This window comes from Dysidea avara, chromosome 7, assembly GCF_963678975.1.
Source record: "Dysidea avara chromosome 7, odDysAvar1.4, whole genome shotgun sequence".
Lineage (NCBI taxonomy): Eukaryota > Metazoa > Porifera > Demospongiae > Dictyoceratida > Dysideidae > Dysidea > Dysidea avara.
In genome coordinates, this window is record NC_089278.1 from 9,097,609 (window position 1) to 9,111,863 (window position 14,255).

The following is a 14,255-nucleotide window of genomic DNA, read 5'->3' on the forward strand; positions in this document are numbered from 1 at the left end:
TACAACCCATGCACATCTGGTCATTGCACCTGCAGGTCCTCCAGGACCAGGCATAGATAATTTTTACGAGTGTGTGTGTGTGTGTATGTGCACGCACCCATGTCAGAAGTAGCACCATAGATAATATACCCCCAAAAAGGACCTCAGTACCCACGCACCAGATTTGATATATACACGCACGTACAATACATCCAAATAATTAAATATATCATAAGCTATTGTAATACTATGTCATATTGTCAAGTTTACACTTGCCAAGACACTGCGTTGTTAATATGATCAAGACGCCTGTTGTTAACAAAACAATATAAACACAAATACAATAATTAGACAACTCTCACTTTATCATAGCCCAAATCTTCAAGTGCACTAATGCCAAGTTCATCTAGTGTTGGCTTTAGTTTTTCCATGATGTAGTTGTATATTTTCTTGTCACCACCACTTTTGTAATTGATTCCTTCAATAATTCTGACTGCTATGGCAAAATTGTTGACTCTTTTTGCAGCCCGGAGGGCAGCTTCAAATACTTCTGGCTCTGGGACCGCGTCATACATCTCTAGGAGGTCGTTAAAACCTTGTTTTAATTCAAATTCATCTAGAGTTGGAATATTGAAGAAGCCCACCCATTTAGCATCAAATAATTCATCCGACTCATCCAACCGCGGTAAAATGTTAGAAACACCATCGGTATATGTAACATTCAATTCACGGCCAAATGCATTGACTTTAATTTCACTGACTGCGTTGCCATTGTGGTTGCGAACTAGAGAAGAAATGACGGTAATACGAAGTATCGACTTACTAGGTGTAGACAAAACCTGTCACAACTGCTGGCACACATCGTCTGGCTCGGCTTATCGCAGACCTCGCAGTAAACAGCCTCCCGACACTAACTCGAAACATGGCGACTCTACTTTGTACCAAACCAATTCCCGTGTATTTTCGTACACTATTTTGCTCGATCTTGGTTTAGCGCGCAGGAACTTAGAACATGGATTACAGTTTTGACAAGATCACTGTGACGCAGTTGATGTATCGTGTTGCTGTACATCTGAAGGATATTGAGCAAGTTGATAGTGATACTAAAAACCAGCTGTTAGAATTGGTGGATTCTTATGAACCAGACTCTCAAAAATGTACTACTTCATTTTCATTAATATCAAAGATCTATCATTGCTTACTGGAGTTTCCAATTGGTTAGGTCCAATTTTGTTTCATTCAAAATTTTAGATCTTTTAGCTGGTGAGCAAATTAACCTGCATGACTTGTTGAGTGGAAGTCAAATAGTCTTCCCTTCATATGAGCCACCTGAAAGAGTGAGTGAAATGTTGTATGATGAATGTCGTTATAATAATTTGATGTTCTTCATATGCACACACCCTCAAAGTGAGGTTTGCACAATAGGTTGGACACGCTCTAAACAAATTATACAAGATTCGTTTTATTAATAAGCCGATCTCAGTGTAATGCAGTGAATCATCATTGTTTTGTTTATAGAATACGTACGCGAGGGGTCCAAAACTGAAAAAAATCCTGTACGAGATTTCAAATCTTCAACTTTTTTCAAGATTTCAAAGATTTTTGAGCAAGATTTCACAAACAAAACAAAATCGTAAAATCCGGAATAGATTGATCACGTGATCATTAGTATCTGGAGAAGTACGGAAGTTTTTCACACGGAATTTTTCGTCTCTGGAAGCCATACAAAAGTTGTGGATCTTTTATGGTGTAGCGCTTATGATCATACATATATGGCAGCAATTTTTCAAGATTTCAGATTTCAAAATCAGCTGAGATTTCAACAAGATTTCAAAGAGGCTGTACGAGATTTCAAGGGAGTTTCAGACCCCTCGTACGTACATGACAAGTCTAGTGAAGTTGTATACACCAAACCACAACTTATTAATTTAACCCAGAATTCAAGCACTTTTTACAAAACAAAATACATTGTCTTGAAGCTTATGGGAAGCACATTCTGAATATCTAATGACCCCCAACAAACCCCATCGTTTTTCATATTTAGGTAGCACTTAGAACGCATCCAACCTCCTCTGCATAACACATGTACTTTGGTGTTAACTGTCAGAATATTTTTATTGTGTGAAAGTTAATATTCACGAGTACTGTGGAACTGTGTATTAATAAGGGCACCTTGAGACATATAGCTATTTAACTAACTTTCTCACAAGCCCATTATAGTAGCCATCACTAGATAGTATAGCAACCTTTAGCCTTAGTCGTTATCGAGTTACGCTTGTCTGAAGGCATCAGTTACTTACTCAGTCAGTCAGTAGAAAATTCCATTAAATAAAATTTTTTGCAGATTGAACTATTGTAACTGAATTTCCCATAATTAGATCTGAAGATTCTAGAGTCCAGATACACTTCTATATTGCAGTCATTTCCAGATGGGTTTTCACAGACATTGGAGGATCTTCAGGATGATATTACCCCAGAATGTATTTGAGACCATCCTGATTATCAAGGTGTCCTGATTTTGTCAGTTTACATGCTGTGACCATTATCAAGTGTCCAGATTACACATTTTTAATTGTCCTGATTAACAGGTTCATATGTCTAGATGTAGCCCGGATACAAGAATATTATTTTTTTGTAACTAGCTTGACATACCCACAACTAACTTACTATATGATTGCATGTTAAATGGGCTCACATGTTTTGTTTGTACTTGCACTTCTTTCATCATAATAGCCACATTACATTGGACATGCTTAGGACGATCTAATAGCAGTCTGTGACATCTTAGTGGTCTGGCCAGACCAACGTAGTTCAGTCACACCAAAATTAAGTTGTCGTAGATAGTCCCTATTTGCCTCATGTACTGTCAGGCAACACAAAACATAACCTGTATAGGGAATTGAAATAACATAATATACTCTAATAGAGCAGTCGAAAACATTAACAATGTATATGTATTTTTTAAGACCATTCAATGAACAGCATAAATAAAGATTTTAAAGTAGCATCAACTACAGCTAATACTTTTGCAATCCTTCAGCCTGGAGAATGAATGAGACATCAAAGTATGTATCAACAACAAGTCCTCATGACTCACAATAATACACTGAGCAATACATGTCTCTAGCTGAAGGCCAAAGTGATCCTGATTGTTTTGTGCATGTATACATTGACAGTTAGAGCATTTGCCTAGTAATTACAAGGTCTAGATTTTACACCTAGTTTTGTACCCTCACCCTCCACCAAGTATACACTGACAACTTGAATATAGTCTCAAAATAAAGCCTCAGCAATTGACAATTGCCACCAGAGAACCCTATGTACCAAGCAGTTTTCAGGAGACTAGCTCTACTGGGGACAAAAGTATGAGGTTCTTGTGACATTGAAGTTGGGCTATTGTGGGAGTTGGTCTTTCTTTCCCAGGTATCCACTGGGTAGCTACTTCCCTGGTTAATACCAGGCCCCAGTTTGGTAATGGGTGCATCCTTGTACAAGAAAGCAACAATGGCAGCACCCTCAGAATGATATATCTGGTTGAAATTTTGATAACCACGAAATAATTTACTCTAACAATCAAATACTCTAATAGAGCAGTCAAAAAAAACTGTATTCCTGAAAATGAAAAATATTACCCAGCATTGAACCCATGACTTCTCAGTCTATAACTGAGACTGTCACTGCTGTACCAGCACCAGGGTCAGATTTAGGAAGGCTGGGAGGAAGGGGGGGCAGTGCCTTCCTTCCCAGGCAGGTATCTATTATGCTTTTTGAGCTTCCAGTTATTCTTTCTGGCAATTTTCACTCCTGAAATTTGTGCTAAACAAAAAGCATATCAGTGAGGATTTTATATAGTGACTACTATAATTAGAATTAGGGGTTTGAAGTTGACTGCTTTATTAGAGTAAGTGACTGTTCTATTGGAGTATATATCTTGAACTGTTTTTATGCTTGCACTGTTTTTGGGTGGGGTGTATCCAGAAAATTTTTTCCGTTACACTGCTAGCACCAATTATTCCTAGAGCTCATCCAATTATTCTGGAATATTCCCAAATTCTTTCCACTACCTATTATTCCCAAAATTATTCTGACATAATAGACATGTCCCTACCAGCCCCTCCTCCCCCTCCAGAAATTTTTCGTAGTGTAGCTTATTGTATATAACGCACATTTTAGAAAGGATTCAAATCATTTTTGTGCAGTTTATGTCTGTATATAACATGTGCAAACCTGTCCGTGGAATTACTACCCATATATAGGCAAAGCACAAGGGGAACGTGGGAAGCTAGGTGATCAAGATACTCTAATAGAACACTAATATGACAGTCAGGAGCAGTGTAAGTATAAGCATTGTTTATCAATTTAAACAACTATTCTATATAAACTTTTTCTGACTCCATTCCCACCCTAGTTAATGTGACAATTCTGTGAAAATACTTAACACACCAGCAGTGAGGGTGTGTCTAAAACAGATATTCACACAGCTATTGAGATGTGCATGCTTGTGATAGCCTACACCTTATACTACTAATTCTGTTTTCTAGCTCAGTACTGTTTGAGCTATCAATAAACATTTTGGACTTTCAGTCAAAATTGCCACCAAATTCATCTCGGAAGGTTAATTTTTCAAATTTCTTTTGGAGAGTACAGCCTAAAATTAATATTATACATAATGTAAATTCTATTCCAGCTTAGTAGCATTTATTCTTCCAGTGTTGATTTCAATAATTATTTACAATCATGGTAAGTTAGTTTTTCAAAATTTTCTTTGGGAAATAGCTATATAGCCTAGACCTGATGCTACTAATCCTGCTCAGAGTAATAACATGTAGTATCCACACTTTCTCAGTCAAAAATGCTCCCAGACCCCCCTAGAGTGTGCAGCCACTTCCACCCTGTGGTCCTCCCAGAAAACCTCAGCATGCACTAAAGCCTACATCTCAGGCACTAATTAGAACAAAAGGAAAGCATGTACAGATTCTATAAATTGACGAAACAGTAATACAGGCAAGGTTAATCATACATATGTTTGTACACAAAACTGGACATGACTCCAACTGGACAACTAGTAGCATTTTTCACGCTGTATTAACACTTGTCCAATGAGTGGACATGTATAGCCAGCTATATAGATGATCATACAAAAATAGCCAAGCTCTAAAAAAAACAAAACAGGTATAGCCTTTTTTTACAGCTTGACATGGACTTTGAATCCCAAAGTTGAGGCTTTTCGGGTTTGTTTTTACCCAAACCTCTACAGATGAGTAAAGCTACAATGAAATTTACCATGTGTAGTGGATTAAAGGGTGAAGCTAACAAGGTAACACAGAGCTCGACCAGAAAATGCAGGCTACAGCTCCAAAAGCTGTAAACCCACAATCACTTTCTACATCGCTATATCATACAGTAATAGTACTGTATAGTAGGGACCACAAAGGTATTGGCGTGGCCCATGATATAACATTACCCAAAAACCAGCCTCACTTTTCCCTGACAACGATGAAGCAGGTAAAACTAAGCCCAAACAAGTCTTCAGATCAACCCGAAACGCTTTCAACAAGTTGCTATGGATATATATATATATATTTTTAAATTTATTAAACAGAATTTCGTATTGACTGACTGATGCCTTCAGACAAGCGTAACTCGATAACAGCTAAGGCTAATGGCTTGATTTTTTTTACTGTTCGACGTCGCTTCGGCCCGAGAGGTGCCTTTTGGCATACCACAGTACATACAATGCATTCTTCTTGGACTTACCAGTGTCCTCCTTTGTGTCCCATTCATCTCTGCTGACAGCAAAAAGTGTTTTGATTTGGCGGTAGCATGTGATGGCTTCCCTTCGTAACAGAAATCGTCTTCATTGTGGCTGCTTTGATTGCATAGGTGCTTTTCGACATTCATAATGCTGTATAACGGGTTGGACATAGCTAACAATGAAGCATAATCTTTTCAGATGATAATTGATAGCTGGGCACACCATTTCTTTCTTTTGATGTGGTATGCATGGGTTCACCAGTCATAATAATTCTATTTTTATAAAAAGTTAACAAACAAGTACACAAAAAATTTCAACTAGAGTAGGGACCATAACACATCGATAAAAGTACTGAAACAAGCTAGAAATGCACAGTAGGGATATAACACTTCTTATTGTTTTACTGTGATTTAATGTCGTGCACACTCCAGCTTGTTTCAGTACTTTTTATCGATGTGTTATGGTCCCTACTCTAGTTGAAAATTCTTAATTTTTTGTGTACTTGTATAAATGGCATCACAGTGATCAATTGTGAGATCTGCAATGCTACTCAGCACATCAGTGAACATTAGTGAGGTGTGTTGTGTGGTGACTCTCTCAACTGGAGATAGGAGGTCTCATAGGTCTCTTAAGGATTCTCCCAAAGATCAAAGGGTTTATGCATACCATTTTCTAAGTAGTGAGAAAAGCCTTCTGTGAGTGAGTGTTGATGCTATGAAGGAAAAGTGCATGTGTTAAGTACCTTTTGTTACTCTTCATACCTTTTAGAAACTGGTTAACATCAATTAGCACATGACAAAAGTTGTCAATATTTCAGGGCAAAAATGGTATGGTCATCCAGACCCTTTCCAAGGGGGGACTTATAATCTTTAATTAATGAGTGTCACCCCCTAAGAAATAGGGTCTGGGCACAAGACTACTCTAGTACTTTATTTTCTAATAGAATATAATTTGTGTTTAGAATCCAGAACTGGTGGCCAGACTTGAAAAGATCAAGGCTCAACTAGCTCATCAGGAGTACAATAAGATGGTACACAATCTTCACATACCTAAAGTATGAACATGTGCCGGATCTTTGTATGTGTTGGTGATAGTTCTCCAACAGGTAGGTGTCCGTGATGCTGGTTTGGAAGGTAAGCAAATTTATATCTGCAAATTGGCCATTATGCTGTATGCGATTTCTAGTCAGAGCAGTGTACAAGCAACTTAGTGTGTTTATTAACATGCTATTTACAGTCGTTGGTTCTTTTGCATTCGGCTATTTTGCCACCTATTATTCATCGTATCGTCCTGAAACAGTGAGTGTGGTGGTGAAAGTTCTTTCTGTATGTATTAACATGTTTCACCTTTGTAGTGTATTTTGGCTGGAGCAACATTAGCTTTTGTTGTGTTTGTTGCAGAAATTTATTTTATTGCAACGAGATGATGTATATTCGTACTTCATTTAAATATATAATTATTTCACTTGTATTTTTAAATACCACTGACCCCTTTAGTGTGGTGATGTTTCACATCAATGGGTATATCTAGGCAGGCTTCGATGCATTTATTACCTGTAAAATAATTTGTTATTTTGCAAAAAAAGGTTGCATGTAACAGAAATTGTAATATAATAAGTATGCCCCATATGATTCTTTATTACTTGGCACCAATAGTAGACAAATTGGATAGAAATGATATTGCCATATAAGCAGACCAAACATATAATTGCATGTAAAGTATTTGTCTTGGCAATCAATTAAATGCATGATACTTGAATGTGAACAATGCCAATTATCTCCCTTAGATCCTGGCAATTTTGGAAAGCAAGGTATGATCAGAGTAGTCAACCATTCAATACAACAGCCACATTTCTTTCTCTTAAAAATCTATAGCTGATTAAATGAAATACTATCTATGATCATGAGCTGTAAAATTTTCCCAGACTTCTTTTGTATGCCATAAACTCCACTATACAACTAAAATAGTCAAAGTTGCCCTCTGATTCAATGAAGTCAGTTACACAACAACTCTTTATCACCTAATTGTCTTTCATGCATGTCAGTAAACAAAATCATTGACATGCCATTTTCATGAACCTTTGGATTTACATATAATCAGTCAACAATTGAGGTTTTTTTAATTGATTGCAGGTGACATGAAACACTTTTATCTTGTTGTGTAATAAACAACCAATGTACATCATGATGATCCTACAGAACTGTGGCATTTATAGCTAATGATTTCAAGGGCTAGATAAACAACTTGTTTTGTAATCAATGATGAGCCATTACATTGCAGTGACAAACTTTTAACAACATATCCAGCTGGTCAGAAGACTCAAAACAGTATACATATGAGTACTGATAATAAATCAAAATTGTAAAATTTTATAACTTCAGTCCATTGGATTCTTTGGTATAACTTTGTCCATGTACATTGATACCACGGTGGTTACAAAAAGACAAGATCTGTATGTTCTAATAATGTACTATTTAATGAAAACTGAGTGTTGGTTCTTGTCATCACTCTGTAACCACCCACACTGAATACTTTACTACAGTGCCGATGCTTCTCCTTCAATGTATCCTTGAACTGTAAGAATTCTACTTCTGTCAGCCTTCTACTGTCCACATCAAACATACGTTCTAGAAGACACTGAAATGTTAACAGTTTGGGAGAGTTTTCTATTAATATACTAATACCCACAACAGATACTGATGCTACCGACAGAAACACATGTACCAGTCCACCATGAGCTGACACTGAACTCATAAAGGTATCGGAAACATCACTGTTTATTGACTGAAGGTACAACTGTTCTAAGTTATGTTTCGGTGCCAATGAGAGTAACAAGCTAGAAGCACGAATCCTAAGGCATTTGAGTTCTTTACAACTAGTAATGATATCTTGAAATGATGTAAGATCACGGTTGGACAGCTTGCAATATTTGAGCGATGGAAAATGACCTAGTATTAGTGAGTTCACTTGATGTAAAGCTTTACAATCGCTGCAATGATGTTGCAAGCACAATGACTCTAATGCTAACAAGTTACAGCATTTTTTATACAGAGAAATTAACTTTCCCTCATACTCAGCATCTGCCACACACGGGCCAACAATACAGAAATCTGCTACAAGATGGATTAAGTTTATGGTACTCAATATTTCCCATAGTTTGATTTGGTTCTCCACATCTGAGACTGATATTCCCATTATATTTAGTCCTTGTAAGTTGTGACAGTGATTAGCAATGGCACATAGACCTTGTAGGTTCTTCAAGCACTGGTGACAATTCCATATTCTTAGTTGTTGAAGATTAGGACATGAAGCAGCTATTGTTTCTAGGTCAACAGGAAGTAAAAAGCCACTTGCTGCAATATCAAAGTGGGTCACAAAATGAAGATTAGTTATAGTATTATTAGACAGATAACTAAGTGACTTGGCTGCTCGGCACATTGTCTTTCCATCATTACAACAATCAGTTAACTGTAAACAATCCATTCCCGATATGCCACACTGTTTAGCTTGTACAAATGGAAGAACAGCTGATTGGCCAAAATGTAGCTGAAACGCTGGCAAAATAGGGTAAATATTTAATGGTATTTTGAAACGTGTGTAAAATTTCAGGCAAGCAACATGACTCGCTGGTACCTTAGAATTCCAGAGCTGCCAGTTCTCTATTAATCCATGTATTCTTGGGAGCTGATTTCCAATGAAGACTACATTGAACTGTGGTGGTCTAAATTTCATGTTCACCCACTCATTTACAGAAGCCACAAACAATTCACACCGTTCACATACATACAATGTCAGTTCTTTTAAGTTTGCTCCGATCAAAAGCAATCTCTTGAGGTTGGTGCAACACACATCTAAAGTGTGCAACTGTTTCATGTGTTGCACAACCTCTCCTAGTTGATCAGGACTCAATGTTACAGTTAGTGGAAGGCTAAGATGTCTCACATTATTGCAGTATTGCAACACCTCTAATTTTGGTGACAAGTATCCAGGAAAGGCTAACTTTCTAATGTGTTCCCCACACACCTTCAACACGTTGTTCACACAAAGTTCTTCGCGAATGTCATAATAATCCCACACAAATTCATGCCATAGTGATGGTGTTTCGCAAGCACTTCGTAGCCTCCTCGAAACGTTTCGTAACTTCACTCTGTCATGCAGTGATACATGGGATATGATAATAACCAGTAGTTCTGTGGGAAGGGCTAAGATAGGAGCTTCCACAATAGACCGTTCTGGTTTCATTACACTCCTAAGCTGCAAAAAAGGTTTGTTTATTTTCTTCTGAGGCGCTTATCAATTAGAGAAGGTGACTGTTCTATTAGAATAGTACCATTTTTTATTGTTGTTATTATACAAACCCAAGGGCGGATCTAGGGGGGTTTCTGAGGTTTCCAGAAACTGGTCAAGTGTATTCAGGTATATTATTTTACAGTGATTTGCAATGGTACAAAAGTTCAGATCGAAATATTCTAATAGAGCAGTCAACCACTCTAATAGAACAGCCACATTTGTATTTCTCTTAAGAACTGCTAGCTAGCTACTTTATTTACCTGTACCAACACAGTAAAAAAATACTCCTAAATTTTATAACAGAGTGATAAAATCTGCCTACAAGACCCAGCTGGGACTGATGTATATTGTTACCGTATGATCTTTTATCTGCTGCTGGCACTCTAGCTAATAGGATGGTCACTGAGTGTCTGTACTACTTGTACCATTAGACATCAACATCAGATCTCAACCACTTCAAGGCTAGTGATTTGGAGAGCTTTATGCAGCAAAACAGATATTGGAAAGTTTGGACAAATGCTTCAAGTAGACATGATTTATGAAACATTTGCTACTTGGCAGTACTTGCAAAATATGTATTGGAAAACCTCTTCAAAAAAATTGTCAGATATGGAATTTGAACCCATTCCCACAACAGTGGACTACAACCTGAATGCAGTGCCTTAGACCACTCAGTCACTCTGACCCTGATGAAAGAAAAATTGTTGAAGGTACTTAAATTTAACACTTTAAAGTGACCATTTGGTCAATGTAGTTAGGCATTATGTAATCTGTATTATAACACACAAGGCCAGAAATTAATGGAGTGCTATAAGAATCACACCACATGTCACAGTTTTATTATTAAGTGTGGCTTTCATCTTTCCTTGTGAATACCTGAAAGCAACAGAGACCTACAAGTGCCTTATGTAACTTGCTGTTGAAACTTTCAAACAAAGCAAACACACCTACCATGTTGTTGCTTACTGATCGAGAAAGATATCTCTTCATCATATTGTGTTTCTCTGCTATAGTATAATGGCTACACCTGTGCATTAGTGACTGCACAGACACAGATATAGGTGTGGTTCTTAAATGTTTGTCCAGTGAAAGACTTGTAGTGCATACAAAGATAAGAAACATTTCATCGGCCTGTGCCTGGCCAGTTTAATACATTACAACATGCATGACTTTTGTTTTGTATTTACACAACAGATGCCTGACTGTATCATGCACAGTTGTGGTATATGCTGTGCCAGTATATGACTAAGCATCTAAAGATGCACGATCAAATTCATTCATGTAAGTCATGGACAACACACTGGCTTTGTATATTAGAACTGTGACTTAAACTTAGAAGCTTTCTGTTTGTCCTGACATGAACCTATAAAATAGCTAACTCCTAGTAGCGCAGCTTGTACCAGTCATAACAAACAGATGACAGGAGTGCTTTTATTTGCCAATATTTGATCCACACCTTTGGGAGTTGGTGAAATTTACAGAACATATGTTGACATTAAAGCAATGCTAATGAATTACATTAAAAAGTAAAGGTAAAAATCTTGTTTATTACAAAAGTACCCTTACACATACTATACAAAACATTGCTGATTCTATAAAATACATACATGCTTGCACTATATTACAACATGCATGTCAATTATATGTCAAACTTCTCAAGTTTATTGGGCGAATATAATTTTTCATCAAATTGTAGGGAAACCACATCATCTTTTTTATTTTCATCAGTTTTATTCAACTTGTCTGGCAACTTTATTAGCTTCTTCAAAATCCAGGTCAAGGTAAGGAGGAATAATGGTGGTAGGAGGTGGTTGGCCCACTCGGTGACAGAGTCAGCTCCTGTCTTGTTATCTCCACCAATGTTTATCCTGATAAGGAATGAAATGTAACTGATGATGAAGGTGAGGATAGCAATCATGAGAAGGAAGTAGATGATAGCAAAGTAGCCACGGCATTTCCTCATTCTACAGCAAGCATAAATTACTCGTACAAAGCTGAAGATTACAGAGAAAAAGACAACCATGCATACTGTTCCAATGGCATACACTGCAGTGAGGAGTATGGTTCTGAATGGGTTCAGGATAAAACCAAGCATTATGAAAACTGCATGCCAAGACAACAGCAATGCTGCAGTAAACACAATCCATAGAGCAAAGCTTTGAAGCCAGAAAGATGGACGCCAGCAATGTTGTTTCTTTTTCTCCAGTTTGCTGTATGTTGACATAAACTTGTATGTTAACAGAAGTGCTGTCACAAACTGGATTACTATTAGTGTCCATAGCCAAGTATATGGGATGACATAGTACCATGGATTATCTCTGTTAAAGCCAGCCATTTGGAAGATGAGCGTGACAATAATGCCACACACACAAGTTGCTATTAAACCAAAAAGAAAAGGGAAAAGATCTGCATTTTCTTCATCTATTTTCTTCTGTGCCTTTTTTCGCAGATCAAGGTACAATAGACTACAGAGTGGAGCAACAACAGTCGGTAGTGCCAAAAGACTTAGTAGGAGGAAAATAGCATCAACATCATTGAATTCTGAGTTGAGAATACGTGTGGAGTCAAATAAGATATCTAATGAATCTTGGTTGACATCCTTGTTTAATGGTTCCAATTCATCAGTGGTGATGTATCTAGCTGCATAGCCAACAAATGGACGTCCTTCATCTAAGCTCCCTGTACCTTCTGCATACAATCTCAGCTACAGAAATAGTCAGCACAATAATATTACTGTTATAGCAACTACACAAAATACAACTTACCGAAGTTGTTGCTCTCAACAAGTACTCATTCATTGTGTCACTACACAGTGGTGGAATTCTTAACTCAATTTCAGACACTCTTTCATAGATAGCAAAGAAGGAGAATATCTGAAGTTGTGCAAGATTCAAATCCATGTAAAATGTATTCATACACCACTTCCATTTAGAACAGCCTGACACTACTTCATCTTCATTAGAGGTAATACTAGGACAATTGGACTTATCTTCTTCAGTTCTGTTGAGTCCCAGGTAATAATAAGCTGTGACACACAAAGTTTCTCCTTCTGTTCTTGGCTGGAAGAAAGCATTAGCAATCTGATAGGCATTTTCTTGATTTTTCAAGAGAGCACTTTCCAATACAGCATAATCCACTGAACAACTCTGTGCACTGGCTACATGAAGAAACGCCAAGAACAGTAAACTCCAAGCACCAACCATTTCACCTCCAGTGGTCTCATACAACTGTACTATACAGCACATCCTATTACTTATATACAAGTGTTCAAGGGATGTCATACATGTGTATTGTGTATGACATATTTGAATGTCTGGCAACCTTGCACAGATAAAATATTTTCCATGAGCTCTTATAGAGTGTAGTATATCAGAATACCTTTTCCTGGATGACAAATGTAATTTACTTAGTCAAAACAAACAGATTGTTGTCATAATTATCGGCAACTCCCTAAGCAAGTGATTTCAAAATGTTCTAACTTGTTAAGTATGGGTGCCACTCCTCAACTCTACAAGTCCACCCAACACACATGTACCTAATATATAACCACAAAATTAATGTTATGTTGCCAAATGATAAACTGTTTAATTGAAACATGGATGACATACTTTGAAGCAAGTCTTAAGCATATAACTTATGTATAGCTATACTGCTATATGAATTGAGTTAGTAACACTGATACTTGAGTATTCATAAATCAGTTATCCCAGTTTATAATCATGTACGTATATGTAAAATTATGACAGTCACATAATATAATAATAATATTAATTATGATGAGTATAAGTAACACTGCATGAGGTAGCTTTAATTAGTATCCTTTCAGGCATTTCAGCCCCAAACTCCAAGTGTTCATGCAGCATGCAGTAATTAGAACTGTAAAACTTAACATGGTAACCAGTTAAATAGTTTTGCTCTCATTTCTCGGCCTCCATAATGTAGCAGTACATGCCGTGCATATAGCTACTAGTATACACTACAGCCTATGGGATTGTATAAGCCCTAAGGAATGAAGAGGTCTCCAGTTTCTATTACAAATGTTGTACAAGATATACTCTGACTCATCAGGGTGGTTATCTAACCATTATTATATACTCATTAAAAATCATATACAGTTAGCTAGTAATGTATATAATGTGTCTACTAACATGTCTTCTATTTATTTACACAAAATAGTTTGCCATTATATTCTATGCAACTAGAATGTCACATGCACTGATGTAAAACATCA

General features: G+C 37.0%; 3 protein-coding genes across 3 annotated transcripts; 1 reads left to right on the top strand and 2 right to left on the bottom strand.

The window, feature by feature from the left end:
• Window positions 1–143: 143 nt before the first annotated feature.
• LOC136260618 (cytochrome c oxidase subunit 5A, mitochondrial-like) lies at window positions 144–979 on the bottom strand. The gene is made up of 3 exons (XM_066054425.1): window positions 819–979; window positions 342–763; window positions 144–288 (listed from the first exon to the last, which is right to left on the bottom strand). Exons 1-3 carry the CDS (start codon window positions 901–903, stop codon window positions 280–282), a joined length of 516 nt encoding a protein of 171 aa, XP_065910497.1. The 5' UTR covers window positions 904–979; the 3' UTR covers window positions 144–279.
• Window positions 943–7,204, top strand: LOC136260617 (transmembrane protein 199-like). The gene is made up of 6 exons (XM_066054424.1): window positions 943–1,196; window positions 1,240–1,316; window positions 6,696–6,788; window positions 6,840–6,867; window positions 6,920–7,032; window positions 7,089–7,204. The coding sequence occupies exons 1-6, from the start codon at window positions 992–994 to the stop codon at window positions 7,158–7,160; spliced, it is 588 nt and encodes a 195-aa protein (XP_065910496.1). The 5' UTR covers window positions 943–991; the 3' UTR covers window positions 7,161–7,204.
• Window positions 7,205–11,493: 4,289 nt separating this feature from the next.
• On the bottom strand, window positions 11,494–13,284 carry LOC136261418 (uncharacterized). The gene is made up of 2 exons (XM_066055421.1): window positions 12,790–13,284; window positions 11,494–12,728 (listed from the first exon to the last, which is right to left on the bottom strand). The coding sequence occupies exons 1-2, from the start codon at window positions 13,267–13,269 to the stop codon at window positions 11,664–11,666; spliced, it is 1,545 nt and encodes a 514-aa protein (XP_065911493.1). The 5' UTR covers window positions 13,270–13,284; the 3' UTR covers window positions 11,494–11,663.
• Between the last annotated feature and the right edge of the window lie 971 nt (window positions 13,285–14,255).

Excerpts from the sequence above, each read along its gene's own strand:
- LOC136260617 (XM_066054424.1), top strand. The coding sequence starts at position 992 with ATGGATTACAGTTTTGACAAGATCACTGTGACGCAGTTGATGTATCGT. Across the intron at positions 1,197-1,239 it reads CTTACTGGAGTTTCCAATTG|CTGGTGAGCAAATTAACCTG; the intron begins GTTAGGTCCAAT and ends TAGATCTTTTAG. Across the intron at positions 6,868-6,919 it reads CCGTGATGCTGGTTTGGAAG|TCAGAGCAGTGTACAAGCAA; the intron begins GTAAGCAAATTT and ends TGCGATTTCTAG.
- LOC136261418 (XM_066055421.1), bottom strand. The coding sequence starts at position 13,269 with ATGTGCTGTATAGTACAGTTGTATGAGACCACTGGAGGTGAAATGGTT. Across the intron at positions 12,729-12,789 it reads TGTTGAGAGCAACAACTTCG|CTGAGATTGTATGCAGAAGG; the intron begins GTAAGTTGTATT and ends CTATTTCTGTAG.
- LOC136260618 (XM_066054425.1), bottom strand. The coding sequence starts at position 903 with ATGTTTCGAGTTAGTGTCGGGAGGCTGTTTACTGCGAGGTCTGCGATA. Across the intron at positions 764-818 it reads TGTGCCAGCAGTTGTGACAG|TTCGCAACCACAATGGCAAC; the intron begins GTTTTGTCTACA and ends TTTCTTCTCTAG.